Source organism: Ranitomeya variabilis, chromosome 8, assembly GCF_051348905.1.
Source record: "Ranitomeya variabilis isolate aRanVar5 chromosome 8, aRanVar5.hap1, whole genome shotgun sequence".
Lineage (NCBI taxonomy): Eukaryota > Metazoa > Chordata > Amphibia > Anura > Dendrobatidae > Ranitomeya > Ranitomeya variabilis.
The window spans coordinates 13,790,622-13,806,836 of NC_135239.1; the positions used below are offsets into that span (position 1 = coordinate 13,790,622).

Below are 16,215 nucleotides of genomic sequence, written 5' to 3' on the forward strand. Positions count from 1 at the left end.
CTGAAGCTGCAGCAGCGCGATCATAAGAGAAAACGTCAAAATCAACTGGATTATACAACTATAAAAAAAATTGCAAATGAAAGAAAAAATGTCCTGAAGCCGCTACAGTCTGTGTTTCGTAATTCTACAACTAGTGTTTCTAGGCGACGTTCACACGAGGAGGTTCTGGTGACGTTTTTACACTGCGTAGCTTATTGTACTTAATGGTGCGGACACAGCGCGGAACGGCACGAAAACCACCAAGGGGTTAATTACCGGCATCAAATCATGAGAGATCGACACAATGCGTCTTTGGGGAGTGTTTGAGGCTCATTATTTTTGGAAAAATGCAAATAATTTACTTAATTGGTGCAGAAAATGTGTAACATCGAAACCTCGTGGTGTGAACGCAGCCTTATTAGAGATCCAGCAGACGGGATCCGTAGAGATCTGATTCTGCTTTCATTGTGCTCAGCGGACACTCACCTGCGGGTCGTGGCCCCAATCCGCCACGTGTCGACTTCTTTGGCAGATTTGCTGCGTTTTCTGTGGCGATTTTCCCATAGACTTGTATTAGATGCCGAATATCTGCAGGTAAACACACGTGGGGTTTTAAGTGCGTTACTGCGTCGTAATCGCATCGTAATCTGCACCGATGTCAATAAAGTTTTGTCAAAGCCAAATACCCACAAGTAACAAGAACAAAGTAGCCGAATATAAAACACTAGACTGTGGCCCGATTCTAATGCATCGGGTATTCTAGAATATGCATGTCCCCGTAGTATATGGACAATGATGATTCCAGAATTCGCGGCAGACTGTGCCCGTCGCTGATTGGTCGAGGCAACCTTTATGACATCATCGTCGCCATGGCAACCATTATGACATCTACGTCGATACTGTGCCCGTCGCTGATTGGTCGAGGCCCAGGTGGCCTCGACCAATCAGAGACGCGGGATTTCCAGGACAGACAGAAAAACCCTTAGACAATTATATATATAGATGAACGACCAACAAGAGTCAAAAATGCAATAATAAATCATGTAAAAAAACACAATGAACAAAATGCAATAATAACATATGAAAAAAATCACACTGAAAAAATGCAATAATAACGTATGTAAAAAAACACAAATGAAATACTGCAATAATAACATATGTAAAAAAACACAATGAAAAGAATGCAATAATAACGTAAAAAACACAAATGAAAAAATGCAATAATAACATATGTAAAAAAACACAATGAAAAGAATGCAATAATAACGTAAAAAAATGAAAAAATGCAATAATAACATATGTAAAAAAACACAAATGAAATACTGCAATAATAACATATGTAAAAAAACACAATGAAAAGAATGCAATAATAACGTAAAAAAACACAAATGAAAAAATGCAATAATAACATATGTAAAAAAACACAATGAAAAGAATGCAATAATAACGTAAAAAAATGAAAAAATGCAATAACATATTTAAAAAACACAAATGAAAATATGTAATAATAATATATGTAAAAAAAATGAAAAAATGCAATAATAACGTTAAAAAAATGAAAATATGCAATAACATATGTAAAAAAAACACAATGAAAAAATGCAATAATAACATATGTAAAAAACAAAACAAATGAAAAAATGGAATGAAAGAATGAATGTAGCCCCATATAGGAAGAGAAAATCTGCAACATCAAAATCTGGTGTGAGCGCGGCCTTATAATTAATGACCGATTGCATGAAATGATAACCTGATGTAACAGCAGCACAGCCTCATACAACCTGTTACTGGGAAGCAATCATCACAATATCACCTATTGTTTAAATCTAATTTTTGCTTTAAATGCATTTTTTTTAATATTTTGGGTGATTTTTCCCCATGTGATAGATCTGGCTTTGCTGTGTGACAGTGTAGAGGCAGCGCAGGCCTGGTGGCTCTGGCCCTTTAAGGCTTGTTGTGGTTTCTATGGCAACAGAATGTAGCACGCAGTCCTGTATCTGAACATTCCATTGTGAGACAAGCGTCTGAGCGCAGGTAATTGTGGGCGATTCTCAAGAAGCCGCCACCTGGGAATAGCCGGGTATATACTGTATACCTGCCTGTATATAATGGGCGCTGCCAGCAGCTGGCACCCTGATTAACCCTTCATCTCCCTCCAGGACAGAGGCAGCCTGGAAAAAAGTCTGAGTAAGGGCTTATTCACACCACTGCATACTGTCCATACAGCTCATGGGTATTAATGCTGCAAATTCCTCCTTGTCGTGGCTTTTCTTTCATTAAATCTGATTTTTCATTGTATTTTTGTGCTTTTTAACATTCCGCATGCTCTCGGGATGGCTTTTTTTGGCACTTTTCCGTTAAATTTCTTTATAGAGCTTGAGAAACTCCTGTAAAAACAAGTTACAATGTAAAGTAAAAAATGTGAAAAAACCCATAGTATTTTTACAGGTGCATGGAGGAGTCCCAAGGTCTAATTTTTGGGGGGTTGCCCATGAATGTGTGGCCCTTCATATATGCTGCTGTTGTACAATTCCCATAGACTTGAATGGAGCAGTGCAGCGGCCTCTATATACAGTAATTCTAATGTAAAAGTGATGTCCACACAGCGAAAACAATATTGCTTGATATTTACACTAACATATACAGCAATTGCTTAAATAGCAATCTCCTCATTCAGAATTCTTTCCAAATAATGTACCTCCTTAGGGGGTCTCCTGGGGCAGATTTACATTCTTTCTGAGTTTTTGCTGCAGATTTCGATCAAACTAATAATTAGGGAAAAATCTGTACCAAAAACGTGCATATTTTACGCTGCATTTTTTTCTGCCAAGCGATAATAATAATAATTATAATATCGTAATAATAGTTATATTTATATAGCGCCAACATATTCTGCAGCGATACAGAAATGTCTGCACTAAATATTTAACGCGCACATACCCTTAGTTTAAACTGTAACTTATTTATGGGCCAGGGGTCTCTATATAGAAAATGGGTAACCGGTAATGTAGGGCACCCTCCATTGTCATTACTATATTATTTCAGCCCACAAATTATGCCATATAATGCCAAAACAGTAGTCATATAGTGTTAATATGATACTGCTAGAAAGTGCAATGAAGTCCTGCTATATAGTGTCAAGATAATACTGCAATATACAAGTATATAATACCTCTAAAAGGTGACATCATAATGCTGCCATATGGTTACGTTGTAGTGCTATAAAGTGCCAATATATTTCAGCCAAATACAGAGCGTAATATTGTTACATAGTATTTACATAATATTGTTATAAAGTCCCAAGATAATATTGCCTAACAGAGTTACATAATACTGTTGTTTACTGTCAAAATAATGCTGCCATATAGAGTTTACATAATACAGTGTCAAGATATTATTGCCATATAGATACATAAAACTACTGTAAAGTGCCGAGACAATACTGCCACATAAAGTTACATCATTCTTTTTCGTGCAAAGATAATACTGCCATAGAGTGATTATATTATACTGTTATAGGGTGCCGTGTCACTCACATATACCCAGTACTATACAGTACATTACCCAGATAATAATGCGTTATCGTGGCCATATAATAATGCCATATAGATACATAAAACTACTGTAAAGTGCCGAGACAATACTGCCACATAAAGTTACATCATTTGGTTTCGTTCAAAGATAATACTGCCATAGAGCGATTATATTATACTGTTATAGGGTGCCGTGTCACTCACAAATACCCAGTACCATACAGTACATTACCCAGATAATAATGCGTTATCGTGGCCATATAATAATGCCATATAGATACAAAAAACTACTATAAAGCGCTAAGACAATACTGCCACATAAAGTTACATCATTCTGTTTCGTGCAAAGATAATACTGCCATAGAGCGATTTTATTATACTGTTATAGGGTGCCATGTCACTCACATATACCCAGTACCATACAGTGCATTACCCATATAATAATGCCATTTAGTCCCCACATAATGCTGCACCTCAATCCCCAAATAAACCCCACCCCACTAACTAATCCTACATCGTTTTTGTTTGGTGCCCCCTGTGAAGGGGTACCTTGACAACTGCCCAGTTTGCCCCCCTCTAGCGCCGGCCCGGCTGCCCTTTGTGGCTATGTCTGACCTTCTGGATCTTTTACAGGATCCCGACCGATGATCTGACAACATGGAGGAACGATATCTGGTGTCGGCCTCGGAGGACATGTTACTTGCACATGGGCGCTCCCTGGATAATTGTCGGACCGCGGAGCTCGAGAAACTTGTGATTTTAGATTTAAGTAAGCAGCTGTTAAGGCAGGTGAAGGTCCTGGACTCCTGCTCGGCCCTCAGGTCCTGCACCCTGGCTAATAACTACCTGACGGACGTCGCAGTGCTGAGGAGCTGCGTGCAGATGGTGACCTTAGACCTGCACGGGAACCAGGTAAGGCGTCTTATAGCCGTTGTAAATATTTTTCAAAATGATGTTTAAATACAACGTTGTTACTTTCTTTTATAAACAGCGCCCCCCTTCTTCATTGGCCGTTCTTGGTATTGCAGCTCGGTCTCATTCATGTGTTTAATTTCTATTGAAAATGTCTCTTTATTTAAAGGGGCCGTCCCATAACCAACATTTATCAGCTATCCACAGTACAGCCGATAACTGTATCGGTCTGGAGCCGTACTGAGCATGTGCAGCCGCTGCTTCCGTCACGTCTGTAGGAATGGAGGTTGCAGGCGCTCACTATCGCTCCATTCACACAGTGCACTTTGGGCCTCACGTTCTCATGGCCTCACCGGGGGTCTTAGCCATCAGATCCCCCGGAATCACATATTTATCATCTAGTCTGAGGATAGGTGAAAAATGTTGTTTATGGGATCAACCCTTTAAGGGTAAAGTCATCTTAAAGGGATGCTTGAGATTGGAAAAATCTTTTCGACTTTCTCCCAAAATAGTCCATAGGCCAAGCTCAGATTCGCATCTTCTGTACCACTTATGTTGTATTATATATTTTTTAAATGATTTCAACACTCCAATTAATTAATATGAATGATAGAGATATTGATTGGTTTTGTTATATAATATACAGTATATATGTATTTTCAATGGAGTCCACAGAAAGCTAATTGAAAACTTGTCCAGCCACAAGTTAATTGTCCAGATAGTCAGTACCTAGTTATTTACATTCAGTGTACACTTTACATTTATCTTCAAAGATGAGAACCAGGGGAATATCATGTAAATGCTAATTAGACACATACTTGTTAAGCCCCCAGGGGTGCCAGGTGGTGTTCTTATCCATTTGGCCTGAAGGCTTCAGTACACATACCATGATATAGATCAAAAGCCTTTAACAGATAAAGGGAGGTATTGCCTGAGACAGGGGACACAGACAGACAGAGGGAGACAGATTTGGATGAGAGAGGACACTGAGAGAGCAGGCTGATTTGACTCCTACCATTTCCAATGTAATGTATGACTTATGACTTTATTGATTATTTGCTATTTTGAGTGACTGTTTATATTTATTATCTTTATTAAGTAAATTCATTTTAGTTTATTCAATTGTCGTGTGAGCATTTATTTATTCATCACAATTCTTTGAACCTTAACAGAACGCCACTTAATATTTAAAGGGGAATACACGTTGACAGTTTCCAGAGGCATCATTACTCCGACTACTCCTATTCTTAGGTTAATCAGATATTGCACTTTAGCCTCATTGAAGTGTTAAAATACAATGTGACCAATTTATTAAAGAGGAAATGCATCCTAAAAACGGGGGTTTTAGAAATAAAAAAAAACCATGGTTAATTACTTCCAGAAACAGCGCCACTCTGGTCCACAGGTTGTGGCTGATATTGCAGCTTAAGCTCAATAAAATGTAAAAACGCTACAGAGCCATGTTTTACCTAAAGGTGAGTGACTTGTTGTAGATGGCAGACCGGACAGTGTGTTTTTTTTTCTACAAATAGCGCCACTCTTCTTTATAGGCAGTGCCTGGTATTACACGTCAGACTCGTTGACGAATGTTGCAGACCGCTCATTGACAAGAATGACCATATTGTTTTACTCTTGTAGAAGCCCTTAAAGAGGACCGGTTACCCGGTCACAAGTGTCCAGTTTTTTGCTATTTTATTCCTTCGGCTCCCCTGAGACTTTGTGTTTTTCTTTTTATTTATACAGATCATAGAAATATGGTCATTTTTACTTAGCGCTAATTTTTATGGTCTTTACCATATTCTCTGGCTGTCAGACACATTTTTTTTTCTATCAAATACATTACAATACGTATAGAAAACAAAAAAAACCCTACACAATTTAGGTATCAATACGTCCGTAATAAACTGGAAAAAAAGTCACAGCAGGTGATTTTATATGAAAGGCGCATAGTGAAAATATTAAAAAAAATAATAAAAAGTACAAAAATAAAAACATAACAAAAATTCATTTTTTTATTTATACAACTACAAAAAATAATCTAAATTGCACAGTAATTTATTTGTACCCCCAAAACAGCGGCAAAAAAAGAAAATAATCAGTCTTGCATAAAACAAGACCTGGTATTCCCACATTGATGAAAAATAGATGAAAAACATTGACTGGTTGTTAAGGGATTAAAAGAATTGACGTCAAAGGAGCAACAATGTGTCAATTTCCTCACATGTAAAGCGCTATGGAATCAATGGCGCTATAATAATAAATAATAATAATAATTTCCAGTAACCGCGCCCCGGACTACGTAAACTTTCCTGACTCTGGACCCATGAGAAACGTTGCACTGATTCCAGGAGGGTCACCTGTACTTTTTAGAATAGTCAGAAATACCCATACAATGGCCAAAATATGACCCAAAGAGTCGCCCAGGACAAATAGCACAGCGCAAGATACAAGAACCTATTATAAACAACCTATAATTAAAATGAGGAAGTTGTGGAGACCCGAGAACTTTCCTCTAACTTTCCTCTAACTTTTGGATTTGCGACTCACTTAGAAAACAGATGATGAAAAGAGTTCGCAGCGTCTCATTTATTTTTAGTGAAGTAACCCGGGAAGCTTCCTGTTGAAGTACAATAAGGACAATTTAATTGCAAGAGCATAATTTATCTTCTCGCCACTTTCTCCCAGCTGACAGTGCTTTTAATCAGGTCTATAAGTGCCATCAGGTGACCGCGCTGTCCATTGTTGCATGAACAAATGAATGTTAAAAATAAAGTCATTTAAATATACAGGGAATCTGGGGAAAATGGTTTTTCGTGATGAGCATCGCCAAAAATATCTTTTTTTAAAATGTAGAAAATTAAATGTAATTAACTTTAACATAATTCGTCATTGTCAAGAATACTTTGGGCAGGACAATATGATAAAGAAACAAAAGTAATGTGAGCATTCCTAATTAGGTAGTCCACACCATCCACCATATGCATCCACATACTTTTCTTGGTTCACCAGTTCCTCAGGGGCGGAGCTTCGTTATTGTAACAGAGGACAGAGCAGAAGAGTGAGGGTTGGATTACATCTCATTTAAATACCAATTTCACACTGTTTCTTTCAGATTCAGAATCTTCCAGATCTGGAGTTTTGGAGGCAATTAAGGAGCTTGAAGCTGCTGTATCTGCATGACAACCGCATCAGAAGTGTGGATAACATCGAATCCCTGTCCTCCTGTCCAAATCTCACTGGACTGACTCTGTATGACACGCCGCTGAGCCTGCAGAAGAGTTACAGGCATATAGTCGTCAATAGCATATGGTCGTTAAAAGCCCTGGATAACTTTGTTGTTTCCGATGAAGAAATCATTGAAGATTGGAAACTCGGGGGAAGGTTCAAGGCTCTTAACCCTGAATTATACATCAACATGTCACCTGTACCCAGCAAGGTAATGTGAGATAGAGATGTCACGGCCTTAGAAAAGAAGTATATACGGTATACAGCGCATCACGACTTCTAAGGAACCTAGGGTCCACCATGAGAAATCATTTGAGGGTCCATTCTGAAGTTTTGCAGAACAGGTGCACATCCACTTTTAAGTGCAGTGTCCATTCTTTTGTTATCATGACACACACAGGTCAGAACGCCCAATGGTTATTATATTAGGAGCCCCAAAAAGTGATAAAGCCAAGATGAAAATGGGGTTGTCTGCCCCAATAACTCATGGTCTCCTCCCGAATGTGTGGATAAGCCCCAATATAATGATCGACCAATAGGAAATCACTTTTGCTAATAAGTGATTGATCACATGGGCACATATAATGTTAAAGGTGAAGGTACACTGTCACGTAAGAAGATATTATCATGGTCCCACCGGCTGTTAGAGCAAAGTTGCCTTCAAACATTATCATTTGGAGGTTCCCTTATCTTCGAGCTTTATTAATTGGTTCCTTTGAACCAATCTGGGATTTTTATAATGATTGTTAGTCTTAAAACAGACAATATTTGATCTATGGTTCCGACTCCTGGCACCACTGCCGATCAGAAGAATGATGGAGACAAGGACTCACTGCCCACATTGTCTACTTCTTATACGGCCAGTAGCACCTAAAACCTTTGAATTCATCTTACGGTTCTAATTCTCCCCGATCAAATCTTGATAGCCTATCGGTCAGGAAGTGAATCCATAAAAAGTCCTGGATTGATATTGCTTTCAATAAGAGACTGGTCAACACAGCTGCGAAACGAGCAATCGAAGTTAGTATGGAGTATGGGGGGTATTGGTTCTAGCAGTTAAAGGGGGGGCTAAGCTGAGAAGACCCTACCGGATTCCAGGAATGGCAGACCAAAGTCTTCTTGTATACTGTAATACAATAGTATTGTAGTATATAGCCTAAGGGGTCACATGTTCAAGTCCCCAAAGGGGACTAAAAAATTAGGGTAAAAGAAAAATATAAAAATACAAATTCTTCACTTATTTTTTCCCTTTAAAAATAAAGAAATGAAAAATATTTGTTTTTGCCAAATACTTAAGTCTGATTTATCAAAATATCAAATTAATTAACCAATACGGAAAAAATAAAAAGCCATGGGTCTCAGAAAAAAATAATCAAAAGCCACTTTTCTTTTCTTTTTTCTTTTTTAATATCAAATTTTTATTTTACCACTTGAATAAAAAATAAAAAATATACAAGTTTGGAATTGTTGTAATCATACAGAAGTGAATAATGAATTATGTTATCAGGTTATTTTTTCTGAATAATGAATACAAAAAAAGCCAAAACACAACAGTAGCGGTGAGACCCGGGTGTTTGCCACTCCCACAGTTGGGAAATGATTAAAAAAAAAAAAATGGAGTGTTGACAAAAATATCTACAATGTTATAAATCTTTTTAAATAAAAAACAAAGATAAAAGCACAACGCGTTTCGGCTGCTAACATCCTTCCTCAGGTGCCTATATAGTCTCATCACTGAAGGGGTAAATGGCACGTATGTGGAGGTATGTGGAGAGTCCCCATTCCCGGGTGCGGGCGTCATTAACCCCTTCAGTGCTGAGACCATTTAGGCACCTGAGGAAGGCTGTTAGCAGCCGAAACGCGTTGTATTTGTTATCTTTGTTTTTAATAGTGGTGTCATTCAAAGTATAAATCGTCTTACAGAAAAATGAGCCCTCATCATACGGCTGGGAAGATGGAAGAATAAAAACGTTATGGGACTTGTAAGAAGGGGAGGAAATAAGAAAAGTAAAAAATGAAAAAGTGTCCGATTGGGAAAGGGATTAAACCTCAGAATCTAGAACCTTCGCTGTAATCTTTGCAATGCAAATGTAAAGAATAAGTCTGCATCTCATCTGCTGAGAACTCGCATGATAAATCCAGCAGTGAAGATTCTTCTCCCTCTTTCCGGCATTTCCTTTAAGATGCCGGAAGCTGGTGGCGCGTGCGTTACGTCTTGGGCCTCCGGCAATCGAGTTCGTCCTTTCGGGAATCCTTGTGGCCTTCCTTTATGGCCCACGTACCGGAGGCTCAGGCTGTAACACATTAATGAGACGATACTTTGTTTATTGGAAGGCGAAGTTACGAACGTTCCGTCTCCGCGGCGAATCTTCAATGTTTCATGCGTGATCCTGAAACGAGCGCCTGTGCGCGGCATCGCTCCTTTTTTAGGAATCGCGTGCGCCATTGATTGTGCTCTCCTTATGTTGCAGGTTTTCAGCCTGGAGAATGAAATGAAAGCGGTGGACAAAATCATTAGAGAAATCGATCGCATTCTGGCGACTTGTTCCCCGGTGCTAATTGTCCAGAAATGGATCCGCGAATATTTACTGCGTCGGAGGATGGGGTGCGTGCCGCACGGTCACTCTCGGTTTACGTTTGTTTTGAGCAAAATTGGCAACAAAAAAAAAAGAAAATCATGTTTGAGAAAGTGGTTTATGTTCCCATAAAGTGTGTGGCCCCAGCGTGCCGTGAACATGCTGCTATGTAACAGTAATAGGCTCCATAAAGCGCCCGCACCTCTCTGAGCTCCGATCTTCAGGGTGAAATAAACGCTTAAGTAGCAAAGTCTGGAGGGCAGAGAAAAGAGGCCTCTCCAATGTTCGGTGGACTGAGAAGAAAATGCAGCCGCGGCGTTCAGAGGCTCGATGCACAATATCCTCCCATAAAATAAGGTGACCGGCCAGAGAGCATGGCCGCAACCTGCAGACACTACATGGAGGTCATAATATTCACAAGATGACAGTCCAGCCACTACCACCCAGCGTCTGCTACATGTAATGGCACCGAGGAGACCTAGAGAGTGCAGCTCTGGGGTATAATACAGGAGGTAACTCAGGATCAGTAATGTAATGTATGTACACAGTGACTGCACCAGCAGAATAGTGAGGGCAGCTCTGGGGTATAATACAGGATGTAACTCAGGATCAGTAATGTAATGTATGTACACAGTGACTGCACCAGCAGAATAGTGAGTGCAGCTCTGGAGTATAATACAGGAGGTAACTCAGGCTCAGTAATGTAATGTATGTACACAGTGACCGCACCAGCAGAATAGTGAGTGCAGCTCTGGGGTATAATACAGGAGGTAACTCAGGATCAGTAATGTAATCTATGTACACAGTGACTGCACCAGCAGAATAGTGAGTGCAGCTCTGGGGTATAATACAGGAGGTAACTCAGGATCAGTAATGTACTGTATGTACACAGTGACTGCACCAGCAGAATAGTCAGTGCAGCTCTGGAGTATAATACAGGAGGTAACTCAGGATCAGTAATGTATGTACACAGTGACTGCACCAGCAGAATAGTGAGTGCAGCTCTGGGGTATAATACAGGAGGTAACTCAGGATCAGTAATGTAATGTATGTACACAGTGAATGCACCAGCAGAATAGTGAGTGCAGCTCTGGAGTATAATACAGGATGTAACTCAGGATCAGTAATGTAATGTATGTACACAGTGACTGCACCAGCAGAATAGTGAGTGCAGCTCTGGGGTATAATACAGGATGCAACTCAGGATCAGTAATGTAATGTATGTACACAGTGACTGCACCAGCAGAATAGTGAGTGCAGCTCTGGAGTATAATACAGGATGTAACTCAGGATCAGTAATGTAATGTATGTACACAGTGACTGCACCAGCAGAATAGTGAGCACAGCTCTGGAGTATAATACAGGATGTAACTCAGGATCAGTAATGTAATGTATGTACACAGTGACTGCACCAGCAGAATAGTGAGTGTAGCTCTGGAGTATAATACAGGATTTAACTCAGGATCAGTAATGTAATGTATGTACACAGTGACTGCACCAGCAGAATAGTGAGTGCAGCTCTGGAGTATAATACAGGATGTAACTCAGGATCAGTAATGTAATGTATGTACACAGTGACTGCACCAGCAGAATAGTGAGCACAGCTCTGGAGTATAATACAGGATGTAACTCAGGATCAGTAATGTAATGTATGTACACAGTGACTGCACCAGCAGAATAGTGAGTGTAGCTCTGGAGTATAATACAGGATTTAACTCAGGATCAGTAATGTAATGTATGTACACAGTGACTGCACCAGCAGAATAGTGTGCACAGCTCTGGCGTATAATACAGGATGTAACTCAGGATCAGTAATGTAAAGTATGTACACAGTGACTTCACCAGCAGAATAGTGAGTGCAGCTCTGGAGTATAATGCAGGATGTAACTCAGGATCAGTAATGTAATGTATGTACATGGAGCGCCCCCACACCGCCGCAGGGCCGAGGGGTACCCGGAGCCGGGCCTCTGAGTCTCAGTTCTGGGGTTGTCACGGTGGCTAGACCCGGTCCGTGGCCCTGACTGTCAATGGGGAACGTCCAGTGTAATAAGTGGTGATAATGGTGCAGTTGTGGGGTGCAGGTTGCGATAAATAACGAGGACACCAGGTTGCAGTCTCTTTACCTCTTTACTGAAGATCTCTGGGTCCTCAGTCCAGAATACGGTTCACCAGGCTGCGCAAGTCCGGCCGGTCCAATGGCACCTTCAGAGTTCTCTTCACAGGAGGAAATCTGTGCCTTCCTGCTTGCGCTATGTGTTGCGGTCCTTCCCTGCTGTGCTTACGGAAAGTCCCCACAACTGTTGTGTCTGTTTCTTAAGTTCCCTCACAACTCGATTAGATGATGTTCTGCTAATCCTCCGTCCCTCCCTGATGTTCTGGTTGGGACGGCACCCGTTTGACGGGTAGGCTCGGAGCTCTTCCGGGACCCTAGAGTCGCCCCTCTCCACAAGTTGCCCCCCAAGACTGCATAGGTGATTTAAGTTAGACAGCCCGCCTTAGACTGACTGTCCTGCCGCTGTTTAGAGTAATGCTTGAAGCTGAATGTTATAATACTCTCTCGGCGTTCCGGCCACCGGTAGTGCGCCTCAGTGGGATGTTTGTTGTGAATTTGGATTCTGGGCTCCCCCGGTGGCTACTGGTGGAATTGAACTTGTGACATCATCTTCCCTGTTCACCTGTTCTGATTAGATCTGGGTGTCGCTATATAACCTGGCTTCTCTGTTAGATGCTTGCCGGTCAACAATGTTATCAGAAGCCTCTCTGTGCTTGTTCCTGTTCCCAGACATCTACTAGATAAGTTGGACATTCGTCCATGTTTTGTTTTTGTATTTTGGTTCCAGTTCACAGCTGCAGTTTCGTTACTGTGTCTGGAAAGCTCTTGTTGATCAGGAATTGCCACTCTGGTATTATGAGTTAATGCCAGAGTCCTAAAGTAATTTCTGGATGTGTTTTGTTAGGGTTTTCTACTGACCATGAAAGTATGCTTTCTGTCTTCTGCTATCTAGAAAGCGGACCTCAAATTTGCTAAAACTATTTTCCTGCTGCGTTTGTTGTTTCATCTCATATCACCGCCAATATATGTGGGGGGCTTCTGTCTCCTTTTTGGGTATTTCTCTAGAGGTGAGTCAGGTCTTATATTTCCCTCTGCTAGCATTATTTAGTTCTCCGGCCGGCGCTGGGCATATAGGGATAAAAAGTAGGACATGCTACCTGGCTACTTCTAGATGATGCGGTAGGTTTAGTTCATGGTCAGTATAGTTACATCTTCCAAGAGCTTGTTCCTATTGAGGCTTATGCTAGTTCTCTGGCCATGGAGATCATGACAGTTTGACCGGCCCACTAAAGGGTTAAAATCCTTGGCTGAGAAAGGAGAGAAATAAGAAGTCTGCTGAAAATTTTTTTTTTTTTTCTTCTTTTTTTTTTTTCTCTAGTAGTTAGTGTGCTCTTAATTGGATCACTTGCCAGTCTGTCTATGCTGCAGTCTTTCTTTTTTTTCTCTCTCCTTCTAATCTTTGAATGGCTCTATGTTCACCTGTCTATAATGGATCTACAGAGTGTAACTGCAGGTTTGAATAATCTCGCCACGAAAGTACAAAGTTTGCAAGATTTTGTTGTTCATGCTCCGGTATCAGAGCCGAGAATTCCTTTGCCGGAATTCTTCTCAGGGAATAGATCTAGCTTTCAGAATTTTAGAAATAATTGTAAGTTATTTTTGTCCCTGAAATCTCGTTCTGCTGGAGACCCTGCACAGCAGGTTGGGATTGTGATTTCCTTGCTCCGCGGCGACCCTCAAGATTGGGCTTTTGCATTGGCACCAGGGGATCCTGCGTTGCGCAATGTGGATGCGTTTTTTCTGGCCTTGGGCTTGCTGTATGAGGAACCTCATTTGGAACTTCAGGCAGAAAGAACTTTGATGTCCCTATCGCAGGGGCAAGATGAAGCTGAAATTTACTGCCAAAAATTCCGTAAATGGTCTGTGCTTACTCAGTGGAATGAGTGTGCCTTGGCGGCTACTTTCAGAGAGGGTCTTTCTGATGCCATTAAGGATGTTATGGTGGGGTTCCCTGTGCCTGCAAGTCTGAATGAGTCCATGACAATGGCCATTCAGATCGATAGGCGTCTGCGGGAGCGCAAACCAGTGCACCATCTGGCGGTGTCTACTGAGAAAACGCCAGAAAACATGCAGTGTGATAGAATTCTGTCCAGAAGCGAGCGGCAGAATTTTAGACGGAAAAATGGGTTGTGTTTCTATTGTGGTGATTCTACTCATGTTATATCAGCATGCTCTAAGCGTACTAAAAAGCTTGATAAATCCGTTCCCATTGGCACTTTACAGTCTAAATTTATTTTGTCTGTGACCCTGATTTGCTCTTTGTCATCTATTACTACGGACGCCTATATCGACTCTGGCGCCGCTTTGAGTCTTATGGATTGGTCCTTTGCCAATCGTTGTGGGTATGATTTAGAGCCTTTGGAGACTCTTATTCCTCTGAAGGGGATTGACTCCACCCCATTGGCTAATAATAAACCACAATACTGGACACAAGTGACTATGTGTATTAATCCGGATCACCAGGAGACTATTCGTTTTCTAGTGCTGTATAATCTACATGATGATTTGGTGCTGGGATTGCCATGGCTGCAGTCTCACAACCCAGTCCTTGACTGGAGAGCTATGTCTGTATTGAGCTGGGGATGTAAGGGGACTCATGGGGACGTACCTTTGGTGTCCATTTCATCATCTATTCCCTCTGAAATTCCTGAGTTCCTGTCTGACTATCGTGACGTCTTTGAAGAATCCAAGCTGGGTTCACTACCTCCGCACCGTGAGTGCGATTGTGCTATAGATTTAATTCCGGGTAGTAAATACCCAAAGGGTCGTTTATTTAACCCCTTCACCCCCAAGGGTGGTTTGCACGTTAATGACCGGGCCAATTTTTACAATTCTGACCACTGTCCCTTTAGGAGGTTATAACTCTGGAACGCTTCAACGGATCTTGGCGATTCTGACATTGTTTTCTTGTGACATATTGTACTTCATGATAGTGGTAAAATTTCTTCGATATAACTTGCGTTTATTTGTGAAAAAAATGGAAATTTGGCGAAAATTTTGAAAATTTTGCAATTTTCCAACTTTGAATTTTTATGCCCTTAAATCACAGACATATGTCACGCAAAATACTTAATAAGTAACATTTCCCACATGTCTACTTTACATCAGCACAATTTTGGAACCAAAATTTTTTTTTGTTAGGGAGTTATAAGGGTTAAAAGTTGACCAGAAATTTCTCATTTTTACAACACCATTTTTTTTTAGGGACCACATCTCATTTGAAGTCATTTTGAGGGGTCTGTATGATAGAAAATACCCAAGTGTGACACCATTCTAAAAACTGCACCCCTCAAGGTGCTCAAAACCACACTCAAGAAGTTTATTAACCCTTCAGGTGTTTCACAGGAATTTTTGGAATGTTTAAATAAAAATGAACATTTAATTTTTTTTCACACAAAATTTATTTCAGCTCCAATTTGTTTTATTTTACCAAGGGTAACAGGAGAAAATAGACTGCAAAAGTTGTTGTACAATTTGTCCTGAGTACGCTGATACCCCATATGTGGGTGTAAACCATTGTTTGGGCGCATGGCAGAGCTTGGAAGGGAAGGAGCGCCATTTGACTTTTCAATGCAAAATTTACTGGAATTGAGATGGGACGCCATGTTGCGTTTGGAGAGCCCCTGATGTGCCTAAACATTGAAACCCCCTACAAGTGACACCATTTTGGAAAGTAGACCCCCTAAGTAACTTATCTAGATGTGTGGTGAGCACTTTGACCCACCAAGTGCTTCACAGAAGTTTATAATGCAGAGCCGTAAAAATAAAAAATCATATTTTTTCACAAAAATGATCTTTTCGCCCCCAATTTTTTATTTTCCCAAGGGTAAGAGAAGAAATTGGTCCCCAAAAAATGTTGTGCAATTTGTCCTGAGTA

The 16,215-nt window shown here is 40.6% G+C and overlaps 1 protein-coding gene across 3 annotated transcripts in view; it reads left to right on the top strand.

The window, feature by feature from the left end:
- The first annotated feature begins 1,875 nt into the window (after window positions 1-1,875).
- LRRIQ3 (leucine rich repeats and IQ motif containing 3) overlaps window positions 1,876-16,215 on the top strand; it is a 48,601-nt gene continuing 34,261 nt past the window's right edge. Inside the window, exons 1-4 of one of the 3 annotated variants that reach the window (XM_077277334.1) lie at window positions 1,876-2,013; window positions 4,146-4,424; window positions 7,537-7,860; window positions 10,121-10,254. In XM_077277334.1, the coding sequence (XP_077133449.1) occupies window positions 4,170-4,424; window positions 7,537-7,860; window positions 10,121-10,254 (713 nt within the window). In that variant the 5' untranslated portion in view covers window positions 1,876-2,013; window positions 4,146-4,169. The other 2 variants (XM_077277335.1, XM_077277333.1) reach the window with 2 other exon arrangements.